The sequence below is a fragment of the Marmota monax genome, unplaced genomic scaffold (genome assembly GCF_021218885.2).
Source record: "Marmota monax isolate L192 unplaced genomic scaffold, Marmota_monax_Labrador192_F-V1.1 WCK01_AAM20220418_F8-fsc00069, whole genome shotgun sequence".
Taxonomy (NCBI): domain Eukaryota; kingdom Metazoa; phylum Chordata; class Mammalia; order Rodentia; family Sciuridae; genus Marmota; species Marmota monax.
In genome coordinates this window covers 7,700,698-7,723,223 of record NW_026695243.1, presented here as the reverse complement: position 1 = coordinate 7,723,223, position 22,526 = coordinate 7,700,698, and the positions used below count along the sequence as shown (strand labels likewise).

Below are 22,526 nucleotides of genomic sequence, written 5' to 3'. Positions count from 1 at the left end.
AGAAAAAACTGGTAGTACTGCCACCCAGTACCTCATAACCTATAGCCAACCTATAGTTGGAGGATGAGGAGAAAATCTAATAAACTAGCTGACCTAGACAAATCCTACTCATGTCTTCTTTGGAGTCAAGGTTACTGGAATATCAATTCCTTACTAGCTTCTGCTGCTGCCATATTCCCTCAGGATCAGTTCCCAGAGGTAAAGAACTCAGCATTCTGCAGACTCTTTTCCAGATTTCACAGATGACCACATCTGTTATACACACATCTCTACCGAGTGAGGATATAGGGCCAGGAAAATACAGCACAATGCTGCCCTTTAAGAAAAATACTTCACAACAAGTGAACATAAAATATATCCATTTACATGAGCACTAGCCTGAGTCTAGGAAGTTGCTCTTGGTCCTGGGTATGGTTCCCTTCTTCATCCACTTGACCCACAATTTATCCAATGATAAATTTATCATTTCTTCTCAGCCCTGCTCCTTTCTCCCTGTGTCAGCTCATCCATCCCCAAGGCCACCAAAAAAAAAAAAAAAGCTTTTTCACATTTAATAACCATCAGGATTTTTCTTCTATAGTTACTAACTTGTTCACAGCCCTCTCCTATTTTCCTATTGCAGTTGTTTGAATACTACATTGTCTCTATTCTGTTGCTCTAATAATCACCAAAAAATAAGAAATTTTGTCAGAATTCTGTGTGATGTGTCTCACAGGGCTAAAATCAAGGAGTTAGCTAGGCATGGTGGTGCATGCCTGTAATCCCAGTGGCTCAGGAAGCTGAGGCAGGAGGATCACAAGTTAAAAGCCAGCCTCAGCAACTTAATGACTCCAAGCAATTTAGTGAGACTAAAAAAAATTTTTAAAAGAGGGGGTGGGGAGGCTAGGGATGTGGCTTATTGGTTAATCACCCTTGGGTTCAATCCCTGGTTCAAAAAAGGGGCAGGGCCCATGGGGGTGGGGGATGGGTGGTCAGCAGGGCTGCATTTCTTTCTGTAGGATGTAGCTAGGACTCATTCCTTCACTTTCCCAGGCTCTAGAGGCCTGACTACTGGCCCCCCCACCCTTCCTCTATCTTCAAAGGTAATAGAGGAAAGTCGTTGCATTATTTTGGCCTCTTTTGTCTCCCACTTCCATTTTAAAGACCCCTGTGATTAGAGAGTCCAGGATACTCTTCCTACCTTTATATGTAAGGTAATATATTCACAGATTCTAGGGATTGGGATGTGGACATCTTGGGAAGCCATTATCTTACCTACCAGAGTTATTAACTCAACCTGTTCATGTATGATACGAATATTTTTCCCTATCTGTAGCTTCCCATCACCTAATTTTGCTTATACTGACTTTTTCTATACCAAAGTTTAAAAGTCTTATGGAGCCAGGCATGGTGGCTCATCCCAGCAGCTCGGGAGGCTGAGGCAGTAGTATCACAAATTCAAAGGCAGCCTCAGCAACCTAGCGAGGCTCTAAGCAACTTATAGTCTCAAAAAATAAAAAGGGCTAGGGATGTAGCTCAATGTTGAGTGCCCCTGGGTTCAATCCCTGATACTGAGCCCCAGCCCCACTTTCAGAATAGTTTTGTAATATTTATGTTAGATTGTTAATCATAATTTTTAGTGTGGTATAAAGTGAAAACCTAACTTTCCCCATAATGATGTCCAATTTTACCAATAACAATTTTTAATTTTTATTTTTGGTAACAGGGACTGAACCCAGAGACACTCAACCACTGAGCCACATCCAAACTCTTTTATTTTTTAATTCTAAAACAGGGTCTCACAAAGTTGCTGAGGATGGGTTTGAACTTGTGATCCTCCTGCCTTAGCACCCTAAGCCTCTGGGATTACAGGTGTGCACCACTGTGCCCAGCCTTCAATAACATTTGTTTTAAAGCACAATGACTTGAGCCCATTCCACTAAGTGTGCCATATTATAAAATAATGATTATTTTTAAGTATCTGAGCTTCAGATACAGAGTCAATGGCTTACTAATATGAGCATATTCAACTTGTCTAATTTTTTTTCCTCCAGTGTACACAGTTCTATTGAAAGACTATATCATCCAAATACCTGAGCCAGAAACTTGTCATTCTTAACTCCTCTGTTGCCCTTCTCCCTGATCCATCAACAAATTATATCATGAAATGCATTTCAAATTCATCTTCACCTCATTTCCACCACTCTTAGTCCAGTTATCATTTCTCACCAAATTAGTTGTCATATTACTTTTAATCCATCCTCCACATGGGCTATAGTTCAACTGACTCCATTTTTTTCAAGTAGATGCCGTAAGTTTGAGCAAAGTAACATACAGATGCAACTTCTAGATTGGGTATATTGGTCAAACTAGTTGTCACATTTGGTTACTTGGGAAAATCTCAATATAGTATAGGTATTAGACTGATTCCTAACCACCGCCCCAGAAAATTTATGAGGGAAAGGTGGAACTGACCAACTTAAAAAAGTTATCAAGTAGTATGATCTCACTTTAGCTTTAAAAATACATAGACACATATTTACACACACACATACAAAAAGATTTAAGAGTTAAGATCGTAATACCTCTGGCTATTAGAAATAGTAATTTTTTTTTTTTTTTTTTTTGCCAGGCATGGAGGCACATGCCTGAAATTCCAGCAACTCGGGAGGCTGAGGCAGCAGAATCACAGATTCAAAGCCAGCCTCAGCAGTTTAGCAAGGCCCTTAAGTGGCTTCACAAAACTATATCTCAAAATAAAAAATTAAAAGAGCTGAGGACATGACTCAATGGTTAAGCATCCCCAGGATCAATCCCTAGTACCCCAAAAAACAAAAAAATTATCATCTGGGTACAATGGCACACGCCTGTAATCCCAGCTACTCAGGAGACTGAGGCAGGAAAATTGCAAGTTCAAGGCCAGCCTTAGCAATACAGCAAGACCCTGTCTCAAAATTTAAAAACTAAAGGGCTGGGGTATAACACTGGTAGAACAACCCCTGTGTACTTCAATCAGTTCCACCCCTGCCAATACAAAGTGGAATTGTCTATACAAAACAATGAGCATTTGGATATTGTACTGTATATCTGGAAGCAGGTTTTTTACAATAAGAGGGGAAGGGCAAATTAATATCACAATCTGATAATCACTTCCCTGCCTAAATTTATCATACCTTTAGTTCACTTCTATTCACAACATGGTTCCTGATCTCTTCAAATTCATTCCAGTATTCCCTTGCTATTCTATTCTCCTACTTAAGCATGTCCTGCTTTCTACCCTATGCCTTTTGCTCTAAGTGCTCTCCCTTTCTCTTCTCCTTACCACTAGTTTACCACCATCAAGGACCTAGCTAATACTATCTCCAGAGCCTGCTTATTATTTTGTCATGGTATGGTTTCCCTTGCTTACAACCTTATTAACGGCACACTTTTCTGAGAGTATAGCTTTATTTATTTTAAAGATAATTTGTTTTAAGATTATTTTTTTAAATACTTTTTTTAGTTGATGATAGACCTTTATTTATATGCAGTGCTGAGAATCAAACCCAGTGCCTCACACATGCCAGGCAAATACATTACTGCTGAGCCCCAGCCCAAGCCCCAAGAATATGGCTTTAAAGAAACTGAAGCTATGTAAGATAAAAAGTCCAAACTCCCAAACCAGTGCTCTTTACATTCTACAATATTCACTCCAATTTGTATATTTTATTTGAAAATTTAACAGCACTCAGAAGCTACATGATGTTGCTCTGCTTCCTCATTAAAATCCCTGTTCTATTTCATATTGTCCAAACCTATCTATAGGGTCTGAGTCTTGCTGGCAAAGGGCAGAGTTGAAGAACATTCCCCTCCACTACTATGGTCTCAAAACAATGTAATTTTCAATTTCCACTTGACATGGCAACAGTTAATGTTTATGCTTCTCTAAAGAGCTTTATGAAAAGTTCAAATCAGTTTTTTAAAGGTCTCAGAAGGGGTAGGAAAGACTTACAAACCACTTAACATTTGTCACAGTTCAGTTGAACTAATGTTTGGCAGGCCTGTGTTCTTTATGGGCACTGAGTATATAGTGGATCATCAGAGCAATTTATATCTTAGACCCAAATACATCGTAAAATGTTAGTTTTACAGTTCCACCTTTGCCTCTATAGTATATTGTTGGTTCTGTGATCTATTTGATGCCATAATCTTGGTCAAAACAATCCTCTACTCATAGCACTTATCCTATGGAAAGAAGTGCTTAGGGGCTGGGGTTGTGGCTCAAGTGATATCGAGTGCTTGCCTAGCACACGTGAGGCACTGGGTTCAATCCTCAGCACCACACTAAAATAAAGATATTGTATCCACCTAAAATTAAAAAATAAATATTTTTTTAAAAAAGTGCTTAGCTAGTTAAGATTAAATTCCAGTTTTCTTACCAGGCATGGTAGTACATGCCTCTAATCTCAGCTACTCAGAAGGCTGAGGCAGAAGGATCACCAAGTTCAAGGCCAGCCTAGGAAATTCATCTTTTGTCCCAAAGGGCTGGGGATATAGCTAAGTGGTAGAATGCTTGACTAACATTCATAAATGTTAAATCAATCCCCAGTACCAGTAATAATAATTTCTTTCTTTTTTTGGGGGGGGCGGGGGTCATGCTGGGGATTGAACCCAGGATGCGCCTTGTGCATTCGAGGCAAGCATTCTACCAAATGAGCTATATCCCCAGCCCTCCAGTTTTTTTGAGAACACAGGGATAAGAAGTGGGGCTGGAATGGACTGCCTACACAATTTGCTTCTTGAAATTTCAAGTATGCAGGCTTCTGTAGGTGCAAGTTGACGCAACAGCCATTCACACTACTTTCTACAGTTTTAGAAGCATTTTCAATCCTTGTACCAGCTTGAGACCCCAAAATAAGCACTTCAATCTACAACTACACTGCTTCAAACACGAGTGCTAGAATTAGCAGCAGGTCTCCTGAGTACAAGTCTTCTCTTGGTTTTTCCTAAAGAATCTACAGAGGGGGCTGAGGTTATAGAACTCAGTAGTAGAGTTCAATCCCCAGCACCAACCACACACACACACACACAAAAAAAAAAAAAAAAAAAAAAAAGGAAAAGGAAAAGCAGAGGGTGCACAGAGAATATTTACTGATGTTGTTCAGTGATAGAGTACTGGTCTAATCCCAGTACCACAAACAAAAAAAAAACCTTTCCCAAAATAGCCTTGTCTTTGGCCCTCATTGAGGTCAGGCTGCCAACTCTCAGAGATGACAGTGTCAAAATTCAGAGCAGAAAAAAAGACTGTTGGCTAACCATGAGAAATACACCTAAATGAGAGGACCAGTAAGCTAAGGAGGACTAGTAACATTTAGTGAAGAAATCATCAAAGAAAATAAGGAATAGTCAATTCAAATTCCACCAGTGCAAAAATATCTACTCACAGCAAAAGTTCCAGATATGTCCCAATTTAAAAATGATTTGTATGTAAAACCAGATAGAGGCTGGGTGCACACCTGTTAATCCCAGCAACTCCAAAGGCTGAGACAGGAGGATTCAAAGATTGCTTCAGCAACTGAGTGAGGCCCTAAGCAACTTAGTGAGACCTTGTCTCAAAATAAATAATATATACATAAATTAAAAAATTTATATATAAATAAAAGGCTGGGGGTATAGCTCAGTAGTAAAGAGCTTGAGTTCAATCCCCAGTGCCACCAAAAAAAAAAAAAGTGGGGGAAAAGCAGAGGGGGCACAGAGAATATTCAAAAGCAGACATAAGATTACTATACTTTTACAACCTTAAGATTTTTAGAGAGTACTTTCAAATCTAGTTCTTGGTCAAGATAAGGTGGCTCTGGGCTGGGGTTGTAGCACAGTGGTGGATTGCTTGCCTAGCATGTGTGAAGCACTAGATTCGATTTTCAGTGCCACATAAAAAATATTGTGTCCATCTACAACTAAAACTATTAAAAAAAAAAAATAATAAGAGGGCTTCTACAGGCCTAGCCTTACCATCCACACCAAATATTTAGGTAGAAAGATGCCACATTCTCCACAGATGCAGATCCATCAGGCTGCTCCTCTTCCATGGCAAATCTATCCAGTGATAACTGCAGATACACAGTGAGCCAGCAGGAGATATCATACCAATGTTCATCAGTCAGAAAAGGGTGTGATCTTACCTCCAAGACTTCACTGGGATTGTGCCTTGTCAATGAGGGGTAGCCCAAGGCCCTTCCCAGAAAAAGAAGCAGGCACAAGGGCCAGGACTCAAGCTCCATTTTGACCCAACGTTTATTGTCCTTTTACAACATGTCAATTTTTGGTTTAAAAACTGCTTGTGATTAGTTTTCCAACAATAACTGAAAAGCATGTAAAATAAAATCAACCTACTCTTATAAACACCCAGCAACTGTGGCCCCTCACCCACCTACCCAGGTTGGCTACGGGAAGGGAGGGCTCGGGCAGCATTGAGTGACGTGCAGATGCTTTACTGTAGGAGTCAGTGGTAATGCCTTGGTTCACACCCCACACAGGTCCCCTGCACTGCCCCAAACTACAAGAGAAATGGCGCAGGCCCAAAGGCCCAATTCTCTGTTGGTTAATTCACTCTCCACCTCCCAAAAGAAAATCACTTTTATTTTATCACTTTTGTTTTGTATTTTTTGCAACAAAAAACCCCCTGTCCAGAGTCTGACTGGTAGCTCAACTGTTCAGACTGAGAAATGGAGCAGGCCCTGGGCGCACCCCTGGTCCCTCCTGGGTAAGCGCCCCCACCCCCAGGGAACAAGGTCCAACCAGGCCAGCTCGCCACACGATGGCCACCATCACTTAGCCGTACAGGTCATCATCATTATCTTCTGTGTACACACTGCCACCTGTGCCACCTCCACTGCCCTGACTAGGGCCAGCTCCACCCTGGTTCCCTGAAGGGAATCTGTATATTAAGAGAAAAGACAAAAAAGAGGGTAAGGATACGACCTGTGTAGGCTTTTCACTCTACATTCTTTAGGACTCTCGTCATCTTCTTTACACAGGTCCCCAAAGCAACTTAAGAACTGCCCACTGCCCCCAACCATTACCTGAAACTGCCAAAACCTCGACTCTGCTGAAGGGTTTGAGCAAACATTTCATACTTCCGAATGTCATTATCACTGACAGAACGACGGGCAAAGCGCATGGCTTCCTCAAAGTGATCTCTGCGGATCTCTGGCACTGGATCATCTTCTTCTACTTCCTATAAAAAAAATTGGTAAATACAGACCGCCCTGGCTAGTTAAGACCCAGATTTGACTCTGTCCCTGGTCTCCCCACCCTTCTATTACTGCAGTAGCTTATTTGTCTCCTGGTCCTCAATCTAATCTGCCTAAGATACCAGACCAAACTTTCTAAAATTGAGTCACTGCTCTGCTCTAGGGAAGCCATTAGTCACATTAGTTTTAAAACTCGTCAATGGATTCTGGAAAAGGGAAAAGTGCAAGGATAGAAATCACATCAGTGTTTGTCAGGGTCTAATAAAGGGAGAAGATGCTGACTAAATGGGCTGAGGAAACTTAAACAGTGATAGTAGTTATAGAAGTTAAATACACATCTGTCAAAAAGCATAGAAATTGTATCTAAAAAGGATGCAGTGCATATTACTGCATAAATATTATACCTCAATAAATCTAAAGTTCAAAAAGAAAATATCAATTGCTCTCAGGGTTTACCACATAGAATTACTCCCTATGTAATGGCCTTGCTTCCAGTAACACATGTGCTTAATTAAATAAACCTGGGTTTTCCCAATTCCTGCAACCCTAATACTAGATCGAGTTAATTGGGTTGTTTATCCCTTTATCCAAACTCTCTCAAACCCTATCTCTTCCACTGAGAGGCCACCCCCATTGCTCTGGCTTACAAGTCTGCTTCCAAGCATTAATACATCATTACTTTATAAAATCTTATTGAAGGAGAGATGTCACAGATCTCTTCCCAAAAGGTAAAAAAAAAAAAAGCCACTTACTCATTTCTTTATTAAGTCACAAACATGGAACCATGATAAAGTGAGAAACAAGTCATCTTTATAGAGCTTACACACAAAAATATTTTGGTAGGTCCATGTCCTCTTCCCCCACTACCAGTGATAGAGCTATAGTTAAGTCTGAAACCTTAACTATAGCCACCATCACTTAGCCGTACAGGTCATCATCATTATCTGTTTGTTGTTGCACAGTTATACTTTGATTTTCTTCAAGGAGGAAGGAAATACTGTGGAATGCTTTACCTCAGCATTCTCTCTTTAATGCCCTGACTCAATATTTTTTTCAGGCAGGATAACTTTTCAAATATCTCGTATTCTCAACTCCAGGGCCCAGGGCACGGCAGAGACTTGTTCCCTGGCTTCCCACACTGGCACCACTGATGCAGACTCACCATGGCAGATGGGTTTGTCTGCCTCTCCCGTTCTCGCCTAATCTCACTCTCAATGGATTCACGAATGGCCAGCTTACAAGCACGTTGGCAAATCTCTGTCAGGTCTGCTCCAGAGAAGCCATTAGTCATCTTTGCCAGGAACTCCAAATCCACATCCTGAAAGCAGCAGCACAGCTACTTTAGAATTTAGCCTTTCATCTCCTGGGATATACTGATCTTCAGGCTCCCTAAGCACTTCCAACTTCAGTGTGCCCCATCTTCTGCCTCACCCATTTTTTAAAAATTATTTGGTACTGGGGATTGAACCCATAGACACTTTACCACTGAGCTACATCACCAGTCCTTTACTTAAAACAAAAACAAAAAAAAAAGAGGCGTGCCAGGGATTGAACCCAGGAATACTTAGGAATACTTAATCACTAAGCCACATCCCCAGCCCTTTTTAACTTTTTTCTTTTGAGAAAGGGTATCACTAAGTTGCCGGAGCTGGCCTCAAATTTGCAATTCCTCCTCCCTCAGCCTCCAGAGTTCCTGGGATTAAAGGAGTAAGCCACTACTATATCCAGCTCCTATTAGACCAGTCCTAACCCCAGAAATCCCCAATGGAACCCTGTCCAGAAACCAAAAAGCACTCCACACCAGCCTCACAAGGCCCTATGGCCCACAACCTTGCCTTGGCAACCGGGGACTTGCGCAGATTGGCCTTGAGGATGGCAACACGGGACTTCTCATCAGGCAGTGGGATGTAAATAAGCTGATCAAGGCGGCCAGGTCTTAGGATGGCAGGATCAATAATGTCAGGCCGATTGGTAGCGCCAATGATGAAAACATTCTTTTTTGTGGACATGCCATCCATTTCTGTCAGGATCTGGTTAATTACTCGGTCAGCAGCCCCACCACCATCTCCAATGTTACCACCACGAGCTTTGGCAATTGAATCCAGCTCATCAAAAAACAGCACACAAGGAGCAGCTTGGCGTGCCTGTGGAAGGAACAAAAACTTAGCATTAACACAACTGAGTCTCTCAGACCTAAGAAGGAAAAACAGTAATTTCCAATGTCCCAGACGAGGTGACAATAGTAAATGATTTTAAAAAAATATTTATTTTTTAGTTATAGTTGGATACAGCACCTTTCTATCCATCTATCTATTTACTTATATGTGGTGCTGAGAATCGAACCCAGGGCCTCACACGCACTAGGCGTATGCTCTACCGCTGAGCCACAACCCCATCCCAATAAGACTATTTTGACTCTCCTAAAGAATCAGTTTCTATCCTACCTTGCCCCCAAGCAAGTGAACAGATAGCCCAGCCTCTTATACCTTACCTTGTCAAAGATTTCCCTGACATTGGCCTCAGATTCTCCAAACCACATAGTGAGCAGTTCAGGACCCTTGATGGAGATGAAGTTGGCCTGGCATTCATTAGCAATAGCTTTAGCCAGCAAGGTTTTCCCACAGCCTGGAGGTCCATAGAATAGAACTCCCTTGGATGGTGTCATACCAAACTTAAGAAATTTGTCTGGGTGTTCTACAGGATACTAGAAGGCAAAGGAAAGAAGATTCAAGGCTACCTCCATTTTTTCCCCCCAGGGCCAAGGACCGAATTCAGGGCATTGTGCATGCCAGCAAGCAATCCCCAATCCCATACCTTCATATTTTGAAAGAAACATAACCAAACAGAATCAATCCCTCCACCACTTTATGGTGCATTCTATGGGCTAAAAACCTGGCTACCTAGGAGCAGGTTTCTGAGTAGTGGTGTCACAATTCTAGCAGAGAATGTGCTGACACCCTGAGACCACTCAGGTCAATTACAACATACTGTGTCAGGGACTCTCCTAGACCAAGTTACCCTACCTGGACTAGCTCCTGAAGCTCACGTTTGACATCCTCCAGGCCCCCAATGTCTTCCCAGGTTACCTGTGGCACTTCTACCACAGTTTCCCGCAGTGCTGATGGATTGCTCTGACTCAAGGCCCACTAAAAAGGAAAAAATAAATAAAAACGGGGATGAGACTTCCCACGGGAGGGAAAGTGTATGTGTGTGTGTGTATCTCAGGTGGGGGTATAGTCCTTACCCGGAAATCATCCATAGTCACTGCCAGGGAGTTCATGACTTCAGCATCAATGGTCTCATCCTCTAAGTCAATTAGATCCATCTTCTTGCGGATGGCCTGCAGGGCAGCCTCTGAGCACAGAGCTGCTAAGTCAGCACCCACATGTCCATGAGTCTCATTGGCTACCTGCAGAAAGATATCTACTGATATTCTGTCTCTAAGACCCAGCTGCCTTAGGAAACTTGAGGGATAAAAGAATCATGATCTCTTCCACTTGCTTGAACACATATACTAGCAGACCCTCCACCAGTTGAGGTTTCAGTACTCAAGCCTGAATTTGGGCAGTGGAAATAAAGTTACCCCAACAATTCTGCTTTACTCTACTGCATTATCACTAAAACACATCACTTTTTTCCTGGATTCAGTTTCAGATCATTTTCTTTCCCCTCCCTAGGAATCAAAACCAATCTCCTCCCATCTTAAACTCATCTCTAATCAGTTCCTTGCAACTTCTTAGAAACAAAGATATCCTAATTCCTGGTCAGCCCTCATCAAGACTCCACCTGTTCCAGGTCCACGTCATCTGCCAGCTTCATGTTCTTGGTATGGATCTGAAGAATTTCCAAACGTCCTGTAGCATCAGGGATTCCAATATCTACTTCCCTGTCAAAGCGACCTGTGGGACAGTGCAGGGATCATTTCTGGGTCCAGAGGGAAGAAGGAACAGGCCTAAGGCAATCATCCACCTCATCCTCAGGCTTTCCTAGCATTAGCACTAAAGGTTTCATGACCTGGGAAACCTGGTTTGTCAGTCTCAGACAAACAGGATGGTTGGTCATTTTAGATAAAAATAGGGAAAGGAAAAGAATCCCTGGGGCTCTATCATTGCAAAGAGCTTTAAGAAATCCTCAGGATTTGTTAACTTAGATAAGGACAGAGGTGGGATCATGGAGATTACACCCAGTAGAACTATCATCTCCCTACGAGCAAGGGTAGGGTTGAAAGAAATCTGGGGTCCTTACCAAATCGCCGTAGGGCTGGATCAATGCTATTGGGTCTGTTGGTTGCTGCCATAACTATTACATGTGCTCTCTGCTTTAGCCCATCCATAAGGGTCAATAACTGTGATACGATACGCCGCTCCACCTCCCCATGAGTCTGTCAAGACAAGATTATCGGGTAAGAAGCGAAATCAGACCTTCCAACCACCCACCATCCTTCAGGTAAGCTCCTACTTTCTCTCGTTTGGGAGCAATGGCATCTAGCTCATCGATGAATATGATAGCAGGAGCATTCTTTTCAGCCTCCTCAAAGGCTTTACGAAGGTTGCTCTCAGACTCACCAGCCAACTTGCTCATAATCTCAGGACCTGAAAGGATTCAGAAAGAACATTTTAACAAAACTATACTAAATGAGAAATCAGTTCTCATTTTCCCAGCCTACAGAAACATCACGGGTAAGAAAGTGGTAACCTCTACAGCCAATATCCCAAGACAATCAGGGGCAGGCTGGAGAGAAGCCAAAGGACTCAGCACACTTTCCTCACAGAAGAGCCAAAAGTGTGAAGATAGCAGATGCTCTGGGACCACTGGTCAAAAGGAGGCAGTATACCAGTTGGACCTCTACCAGGTAAATACCATTCTCAGAGAGCCAAGTGATCTCAGCCCATCTTCCCCAAACCCTCTCAAATAATTGTGTGCCTTTTGATTTCTCATTTCAGTTTGCTCCTCCTAAATGTCTTTAGTCTGTTCACAATCTTTCTCAAGGGGGAAAAGGATAAGGAGCAACAGTATCTTTCATTTGTAGCTTATCTATCCAGTAATACACCCTACCAGAAGATGCCAAAGTATGTGCAACTGCATGGATGCAAATGGACACTCGTCCATGAGCTCTTCAGCTCAAAGTTGGGTCTAGCCAAAGTCAAGATGAACCAAGACTTTTACCATTGATCAGGAAGAAAAAAGCTCCAGTCTCATTTGCCACAGCTCGGGCAATCAAGGTCTTCCCAGTCCCAGGAGGTCCATAGAGGAGAATTCCCCGAGGAGGCTAAGAACCAATACAGAGTGTGATTAGGTTCAGACTTTCATCTTCTCCCAGCGCTACCCATCTCAAAATGGCTCAACTAGGGCTCTAGAGAGGGTGAGAATCAGGGTTTAACCCTAACACCAATAAGAGTAAGCCATGGAGGAGGCTGGGTGTGGTGGTGCATGCCTGTAATCACAGTGGCTTGGGAGGCTGAGGTATGAGGATTGCCAAGTTCAAATCCAGCCTCAGCTACTTAGTGAGTCCCTAAGCAACAAACCAAGACCCTGTCTCAAAAGAAAAAACAAGGGCTGGAGATGTGGCTCAAGTGGTAGCGCGCTCGCCTGGCATGCGTGCGGCCCCCGGGTTCGATCCTCAGCACCACATACAAACAAAGATGTTGTATCCGCCGAAAACTAAAACAAAAATAAATATTAAAAATTCTCTCTCTCTTTAAAAATAAATAAATAACAAAAAAGGGGCTGGGGATATAGGGAAGCTGGCAGAGTGCTTGCCTTGCATGCACAAGGCTATGGTTCAATTTCCAGCACCACAAAAAAAAGGGCTGGGGATGTGGCTCAGTGGTTAAGTGTCGTTCCCCCCCCCCCCCCCGGAGTTCAATCTCTGGTACCTCCCAAAAATAAACCTTTCATGGATATGGATGCAGCTCAGTGGTAGAATGCTTGCTTAGCACATGTAAGACCCTGGGTTCAATCTCTAGTATTGCCAAAAAAAAAAAAAAAGAAAGTAAATGACAGTAAATGCTGCTTAGGCAATTTACTTCAGGCCATACTCAGCTCAGTCCTGCCAACACCAGAGAAAATATTGCTAAAAAGATGGCAACATTTATGAATGCAATTTCCACAGGAGACTAATAGCACAGAAACCACCCTAAGAGACTCTATTATAAGGGAGTTTAAAGATCCTGGGACTAGAATAAATTCGATCTTAAAGACAAAATGCCAAAGACCAGCTAAACCATTTAAAAAAAACATGGTCTATATTCTTCATTGTCAAAATTTCATTCACTCTATAATCACAGTTTTCCAGAATTTATTATGATATCGGAATGCTTTTCCTTAGGGTTAACAACAGATATTCCTCTTTGAAACTATCTTTTCTGTGGCCCCACATACAGGCAGGATATTGAAACTGCTCACATAGAAGATGAAATTACTTGTATAATGCTTACAAGGCAAAGTATTAATTTCATCTTCAGTGTGTCCCACGATACAGAAAAGGTCAGAAAGCTACACTCTTAGATGAGTAGTACTGGACCACTAGCACTCTGCAAATTTCCTTAAAGTCTGCTTCTATTAAATGACAAAGTTCTTGAAAGAAGGGCAAATTATGGCGAGAATTGTTTTTGCAGGCTCCACGAGGTTAAGAACTGCTTTCATGTTTTTAAAGGTACATATACATGCTCAGTATAAAAGATTTGTGAGCCACACGCGGTGGCACACGCCTGTAATCCCAGTGACTCAGGGGGCTGAGGCAGGAGATTGAGAGTTCAAAGCCAGCCTCAGCAACAGCGAGATGCTGAGCTGAGAACCCAGTAAGCCCCTATCTGTAAATAAAATACAAAAAAGGGCTGGGGATATGCCTCAGTGGTTGAGTGTCCCTGAGTTCAATCCCCAGTACCAAAAGAAAAAAAAAATACATGTGAGCCAGACCCGGTGGTACACACCTGTAATCCCAATAGCTGGGGAAGCTGAGGGCAGAATTTTTGGTACACACCTGTAATCCCAATAGCTGGGGAAGCTGAGGGCAGAATTTTTAGTTCAAAGCCAGCCCCAGCAACTTAGTTGAGACCCTGTCTCTAAATAAAATATAAAAAGGGGCTGGGGGTCTGGAGTTGTAACTCAGTGGTGGAGCGCTTGGCTAGCATGTGTGAAGCACTAGGTTCAATTCTCAGTTCTGCATATAAATAAATGAATAAAATAAAGGTGCATTAACATCTAAAAAAATATTTTAAAGAGGGGGGCCTAGGGGTGTGGTTCAGTGGTCAAATGCCCTGGGTTCAATTCCCAGTTTTAAAAAAAACATAATTAGTTTGTCTTTTCTTTTTTTGGTACTGGGGATTGAACCCAGGGGCGCTCTACCACTGAGCAACATCTTAGCACTTTTATTATTTCTTTTTTTTCCCCAACATTTTTTATACCTTTATAAAACCCAGTGACTCGCACATACTAGGCAAGCGCGCGACCACTGAGCCACAACCAGAGGCCCCTTTTATTATTTTTTTTTTTTGAGACAGTCTCACTGAGTTACTTAGGGCCTCACTAATTTGCTGAGGCTAGTCTCAAACTTGCAATCCTCCTACCTTAGCCTCCCAAATTGCTGGGATTATAGATGTGTGCCACCACATCCAGCTAGCCTGCTATTCTTTACCATCAGTAGCTTTAATAAATTTAGAGCTTTCTACAAAACCAACTAAGATAACAATGCCCCTCTAATCCAAGCCATAAGTGAAAACAGTCCGAGGATTAGACGTTGTGTAGACATTAATTACCATCCTAGACTAGAACCCATAAAGCCCAGAAAGCTCACCTTCACGCCAATTGCCTTAAAGAGTGCAGGATGCCTCAGAGGAAGCTCCACCATCTCCTTTATCTGAGCTAGCTGCTTCCTACAGCCACCAATGTCATCATAGCCTACTTCATTCAAGGACTCTTCTTCATCCTGAACATGGGAGAGACAAAGAAAGGAGAAGGCAGGAATATTTTATCAGCTAAAATAAAGAGTTTCTCCAAATAATTCCATTAACTGGTGTGGAAAAATCTGCTGTATGAATATGACAAGATTCTTGTCTAAAGGGATCTTGCATTAAAGAACTACTTCAAAAATTCCAAGGCACAGTCCTTTCCTCTCACACAGCCCTTACTCTTTCTGGAAAGGACTCTCTAAAACCTAAAACTAGAAACTCTGGGAATGGGGCACAGGCCTGGATGTCATCCATTAGCTTCATTTCAAAAATTATTCCAGGGCTGCTGACAGTTCAGTTGCAGAGCACTTGACTAGAGTACACAAAGCCCTGGGTTTGATTCCCAGTGCAACAAGAAAAAAAGAAAAAAATATTCCAATCTGTTATAACTTTTAGGTTCAATCTAAAATTCCTGGTATTGGGTTCTCCAAAAAACACATGGGCCCAGAAATGTACATTGGGGAGGTTTCCCCACTTCCAGAAGCAGCTAAGTCCAAAAAGCACCCAGTCTCAACAGTTGCAACATGACTCCCACACTAAATACAACGAAACGGGTACTAGGGCCAGAGAGCAAACTCACCTCTCGTTTGATAGGCTCTCCTTCACAGTGGATCACTGTGTCTGGAGCAACAATGCAATAAGGGCTGGGATCTGTCTCCACTACTTTGAACTCCACAGCACGCATCCCACCACGGACAAGGAAAATGTCTCCTAAAAGAGCAAGCGGTAAAAGTGCAGTTAGAGGTCAACTACCAGACCAAATGAGAATTCCTTAAGGTCTAAAATGGCAAATCACTACATATTGCCCTATTCTGCCCCACTCCACCTCTCCTTGTCTCAGTAAAGCCCATAAAATATAACTTCCAGGGTAGAGACAGACCAAGCTTTCACTACTATAACCATCAATGGTAGAGTTATGCACTTTTTAACTATAACACAGCTAAAATGAACCACCTTCTCACTTCAGAGACACGAGAGGACAAGAGGACAGCTTACTCTTTGGGAACACAGAGGCAGAGAAGACACATAGTAAGATACATGTGTTATACACATATATATGAAAATGAGAAAAAGATATTCCAATACTCTAAAGTATTCCCACAAACATCCTTAAAACTCAGTTCCTAGAATTATCTCTCACCTTTCCGGATGGGTCGATAAGCTTCCAGGAAGTACGGCTTAAGGTATACCTCAAAGAGATTGCCAGTGATGCCTTCCACTGTGTCATCGATGGGTAGCACATGGATACGTTTGCCGTACTTCACATCAGGGCATGGCTGGATGCTGAGGATGACAAGCAGACTCCACATTACCAACCACACTGCAGCCCCAAGCACTGGGCGTCCGAAAGGGCCTGGCACAGACAGCTGATGGCAAGCGAAAAAGAAAAGGCAGGGATGGCTTTAGGTGAAGAGAGGAAGGAGAGCAGGGTTGGAATGAAGGCAAAGGAACAGCAAAGCAGAACTAAGACAGGTCACACTCAGGGTAGGGTAGCAAAAGCTACTAAAAGAGGCTACTAGGGCAGCCCACTCCTAATCAGTGAGCCAAAATTAAGAACATTTGGAAGTCCCACCAAAAAAGACACATACAACCCTACTACTAGAGTCTTCAGTGAATGACATCCAAGGATGATTCCTTCTAGCTAATACTAGTGACTTAATAATACAAGAGAGGCCTTAGTCAGACAAGTGTCATGGTCAGGGAAATAGAAGTGAAAAAATAATCTCAGCCACATGGTCAGAAAATCTTCAGAAAGTAATAAGCATCCTCAGGAAGAAGAGTCCATGAAAAATAATCAGAAGCCTTAGATGATCTTAGCCAGGTGACTGGTAGTTGGGGAAGCCTCTCATTTACATTTATATAAGAACAAGCAAAATCACTCACACTGAAGCTATCCTGGGTCTGGCTCCAACCATACCACTCTCCTAGATTAACTTACATCCTTAAAAGAACCATTAGAAGCCCACCTTTCATACGCTTCCCACCTCATTCTAGCCCCATCACAAACCATTCATTGAACACAGTAGTAAATAAGGAGGCTATTTGGCAGCCATATACCCTCATCCTAAGATATGATGGCTTATACCTCTAACAAGAAAAAACAAAGGCATCAAGAGTCACAGAAACGTCAACTTGTCTTATGGGCTATGCAGAGGTAGATTTTGAAGTCCAGGAAGACAGAACTGAAACCTAAAGAGAACTCTGAAGCATAGGTCCTCCCATGGCCAGGTGGCTTCCTGTACCAGCAGCTGCCAAGGAAATCATACTGGCTGTAACATAGGGGAATACTGCCTTTAATGCAGGATGTCTCTGACCTCCCATCCCTGAGGGGCCAAGAACCCCACACACACACCTGATGACATCCCCTAGGCGTACACGAAGGTTATTCCGAACAACTCTATTCATTCGAATCTTCTCATCAGAACATGTGTCATCAGAAAGCACAATGCACACAGCTTCCCGCCTCTTCTTTCCTTTCAGCAACACTGTGTCACCTCGGAACAACTGCAGTTCATCCATCTTGGGCTAAGGAAAGAAGGTTAAGGCCTTTGGGTCACTGGGCAAAATGGGGTAAGCAGCAGCCCTGGAGACTGGGATTCCCAGTAAACCCCACTCTATCTGCTGCCACTGTAAGAAAAATGAGAAAAGAAACCTGGGGAAATCCCTCCAGTGCAATAAAGAAAGACTGGAGTGTCTACCCAACTTACCTGGGACAAGGATACCACACTGTTGTCCTCATTGATGGCTTCATCAACAATCAACCGATTGGGACGGTTCTTCTGTTTAAGAATGGCTGTTGATAAGTCATCACCCTTTGAACTAGAAGGAGGAAACAAAGTCAGTTCCAATAGATACCCCATATCTAGAGGCCCCAACAGTCTCCAAAAAACACACACTTAGGAAACAAAGTGGATAGGTGAAGGTATTCCTATAGAGAACTCAGATGAAAGAAATTCAATCAAGAAAACAAGGAGCAGTATCCAGTTATATTACATTCCTCATTCTACTAACTCTAATAATTAAGAGAAATGAAAATAAGTCTTAAAACTGTATAAAACATCAGTTCAGAGCAGGAGCGATGCAGTCAGACCTATCTGAATCCCAACACTGCCAATGTTTAATTGCAACATTGGGCAAGTTAGTTAATCTCTCTGGACTTTGATGTCCTCATCTGTAAAATGGGGACTGCAGTAGTACCTATTTCAAGAGATTTACTTTTTTAAAAGAATTTTTTAAATAAATAAATAAATAATAAAGAGATTTACCATTTTAAGTGAGATAATAAGTGTAAATACTCAACACAATGCCTGTAACAAGGTTCTAATGGTCATCATGATTAGTACTCCAAAGCAAAACACAAGCTCTTTTTTATGCTAACCTTCCAAGGAATAAACTGAGCTAGACAACTTCCCTTAGGGGCCTGGGGACACCAAGTCTCACCAAGCAAGCTGGGGAACAATGAAGTAGAATTTTTAGCACTACTCTCCTCACAAGATAGACCTGTTCAATGCCAGAGCTTTCCCAAGTACCACAAGAATACCAAGCACAGGCAGGTGTAGTGGCTACACGCCTGTAATTCCAAAGACTTGGAAGGCGGAGGCAAGAGGATCCTTGGTCTGTTCGAGAAGTCAGCCCAGCCTACTTAGCAAGGCCCCCTCAAAATAAATAAATAAATAATTTTTTAAAAGCAGATAGAGATGTAGCTGAGTGACAAAGTGCCCCTAGGTTCAATCATAGTACCAACACACACACACACACACACACACACACACACACACGGAAGAAAAAGAAAACCAAGCACACAAAAACTATCATATTCAGAAAACACATTTAACAGTCTAGAACCTTCAGAAAGAGGTTCAAAATTGGGCAGGGGTTCTACATGCCTCAGCTACTTGAGAGATTGAGGAACAGGATCTCAAGTTGGAGATCTGCCTGGTCAAAATAAAAAGTATTTTAAAAGGTCTAGGAATGTACTCAGAGAAGAGTGCTTGCTTGGCATATGTGAGGCCCTGGTTCAATCCCCAGGAAAGAGGCAGGCAGGCAATTAGTCAGAATCAAGTCTAAAGGAACTTCACAGTAATTTCTGCAAAGGCACACAACTTCATAGAGTTCGTTCATCAAGTCAAAACCAAGAAATGCTAAAACATGGGACAAATTCAAATCCCTCTCATCCAAATTAAGGTTGCCATAGTCTAAACTCAATTTCTTTCACTTCCTAGAAGGTAGGATCATTCACCAAATAGTGAATGAAAACAATTTTTTAGCTAGCTCTCTCCATCACATACTAGATTCAATGGGCTCTCCCTTTGAAGAGTTACCTCTTCTCACTAAGGTTGGGCAAATGTGTTAACCAAAGAAAAAAATAGAACTATTTCTTCATTCAACAATTGTCTACTGTAATCCAGGTACTGTTCTAGGAGCTAGGAATATTGCTAACAAAATAGTATTGCCATTAGATACACCTTCACAATTTGGAAAATAGATAAGATGCATGGGCTCTAGAATATCAAATAAACCCATTCATTTTACAAAGTGATAAGCTCTCTGCTAATCTTCACTCTGGTCTGTTGTTTTTGTTTTGGGTTTTTTGTTGTTTGGTACCAGGGATTGAACCCAGGAACATTCAGCCACTGAGCCACATCCCCAGCCCTTTTTAATATTTTATTTAGAAACAGGGACTCACTGAAATTTTAGGGCCTAAGTTGCTGAGGCTGGTTCTGAATTCGCGATCCTCCTGCCTCAGCCTCTGGAGTCACTAGGATTACAAGCATGCATCATCACATCTGGCTGGTTCTATCTTTACTACTGCTTTTAAACTAATTTCCAATAGTAGTTTCCTCATCTGTAACTTTACTCCTCCATCCTAAAAGTGTGCCATTCTGGGCACAGTGCTGCAGAGCAGGTAGACTCTTTCAAAAATCATCAACACTCTAGTATGGGCAATGTGACTACCCAGGGCAACCTATGTAAACTTACCAGTTCTCCTGCCTACCCCCAACCCATCAAAATACCATCCTATACTCCCCCCAAGGACTGTCCATCTTCCTGTTTGATTTTCAAGACTGGGGCTGGAAAAAAATAAAATGCCAGTTGCTTCAAGTCATCATAGTTTGTATATTAACCTCAAAACTGCATTCTAGAAAAACCTCCAATATGCCTACCATTACTGACCCTACCTCTAAAGAGTGATATGCCCTTCACTTAAGGTAAAAACCTCTAGGACAGGCACAGTGGCACACACCTGTAATCCCAGCAACTCAGGAGGCTGAGGCAGGAGGATCACAAGTTCGAAATCAGCCTCAGCAACTCAGCAAGACCTTGTCTCAAAATAAAAAGGACTGGAGAGCCGGGTGTGGTGGCACACACCTGTAATTCCAGCAACAGAGAAGGCTGAGGCAGAAGGGTCACAAGTTGGAGGCCAGCCTCAGAACCTTAGCGAAGCCCTAAGCAACTTAGCAAGACCCTGTCTCAAGGAGAGAAAAAAGTGGAAGGGCAGGGGAGACAGGGATGTGCTCAGTGGTTAATCCACCTCTTGGTCCAATCCCTGGTACCAAAAACAAACAAAAGACCTCTAATTCCTTATCTGTGGAGATCAGTAAAAGAGTGAATTCAGCCTGACCATAGGCTAACAGCAATTCTGGAGGTTCTTTGGGAACATTCCCCATTGTCTTATGCATGACTCAGGTCCTTTCCAGAACCAACAGGCCACAGGAGACTTGGAGGAGATTCAGTAAGTCATTAAGATGACCTAGAGGTGAGAAACTGCTAGTGATTCCAGGTTACAAGAATTTTAGATTTTTAGTTTTGAAAAGCAGAGGCTAGCTGGATATAACCTGAGAGCCTATTTTAGGCATCAACAATCACCTTTTTAATTAAGCAACTGAGTAATACTTCATCCCAATTCAGAAACTTGAAAAAAAAGGAACACACCTCAAAACACTAATCTCTTCAAAGCAGGAAGGTGATTTACATACAAGTTTTTAGTAGAACGTGTTTTTTTGTTTTGGTTTGGTTTTTTTTGTATCTAAACCTCTAGATTCTAGGCAGAATAGGCTGAGGTGGCCAGGTTTTATCTGATGCTTTCCTGAGAGATGAAGGTAGGGCCAGAAACCCCCAAGGCCCAGAGAATTTCTCTAGGTAGCTGTTTCAGAAAAGGGGCGTGTGTCTTTTCCCTGAAGGGTTTGGGTAACTCCAACCTGCAAGTCACGAAAGCTTTAGTGTAGGAAAGGCCACAAAACAGAAAGTGAGCTTCAAACTTTAGCAAGGACCTCTCTAGAGCCTCCTCGTAGGCCTAAAGTAGGAAGATGGCCAGAGGCGAAAGGCAGGGGCTGCCCTTTCCTGAACAGGCCCTCACAACTCAGGTGGCTGAGGATGCCAACCTCGGGCCAAGTAGTCCCAGCTCCAAAAGGGCCAGTGTGAGCTTTCCTGAGCTCGCTGGGACTTCCCCCGCCCGGAACCGCAGCCTGAGTCTCAAGGCTCCAGAGGCCTTCACGTGGCCCAAAGTCCACGCCCACCGGGCCCAGTTGGGGCTGCGGGCTCGCGGGGCCTGCTCTCTTCGTGGGCCCAGGGTCGTCCACGGGTGGTATGCGGATTCGCAGACCCGTGCCTCAAGGCCCTGGGGCTCCGAGCAAGCAGCGTGAGACGTAAGACCTCACTACGCCGGGGCCGCAGTTCCGAGAGGGTCAATCAGGCCGGCCGCGGCCTGCATGACACAGCACGATCTCGCCCAGGCTCCGACCCGGGCCCAACACAAGCACAGCCTAGGTGGCGCGCTGGGACGCGGGCCCACGGGCCCTCGTTTGCCCGCTTCCTCTCCTTTCCTCTCCCACCTTCCCGGTCTCCACCTCTCAGACGCGCCCCCGGCCAGGCCCGACCGGGGCCTACCCAGAGCGGGGGATCCCGCGGTGCGCGCCCCCGCAACTAGCTGGCGGGCGCGCGCACACACTCACTCGGCTCCAGAGGCCATGGCGCGCGCCTCTCCCGGTCGGCAGCTGTGGCGGCCCGCGGGTAACGGCTACAAGAGTGGCAGGCGACCGACTGGGCCGGGGCTAGGCTCTCCCAGGCTGGGGGAGGGATGGCGAGCAGCAGCTACAAACCCACAGGGGGCCTCCCTCTCGCTTCCTCCCAGCGGCACTCGGGCTGCGGGCGGGCGGGAGACGCTGGCTGATTCGCGAGGAGGCAGCGGCAGCGAAGACTCCAACGACGGCTGCAAACGCTTAGCTGAGACTGAGTCGAGAAAAGCCGAATCATCGGAAGGAAAGCCGCTCTCACTTCAGCCAATCAGCGCCTGCCCTGGGAACTCGCGCCCGCCTCTCCGCGCCTCTCCCCAGCAACCCAGAGACCACAGCCAATCAGAAAATTC

General features: G+C 43.5%; 1 protein-coding gene across 1 annotated transcript; it reads right to left on the bottom strand.

The window, feature by feature from the left end:
* Positions 1 to 6,234: 6,234 nt before the first annotated feature.
* Positions 6,235 to 22,413, bottom strand: Vcp (valosin containing protein). The gene is made up of 17 exons (XM_046457161.2): positions 22,114 to 22,413; positions 17,869 to 17,980; positions 17,514 to 17,686; positions 16,302 to 16,444; positions 15,741 to 15,871; positions 15,007 to 15,138; positions 12,378 to 12,480; positions 11,670 to 11,803; positions 11,457 to 11,592; positions 10,998 to 11,110; positions 10,456 to 10,620; positions 10,235 to 10,357; positions 9,703 to 9,915; positions 9,047 to 9,355; positions 8,374 to 8,529; positions 7,041 to 7,195; positions 6,235 to 6,895 (listed from the first exon to the last, which is right to left on the bottom strand). Exons 1-17 carry the CDS (start codon positions 22,128 to 22,130, stop codon positions 6,790 to 6,792), a joined length of 2,421 nt encoding a protein of 806 aa, XP_046313117.1. The 5' UTR covers positions 22,131 to 22,413; the 3' UTR covers positions 6,235 to 6,789.
* Positions 22,414 to 22,526: the final 113 nt, after the last annotated feature.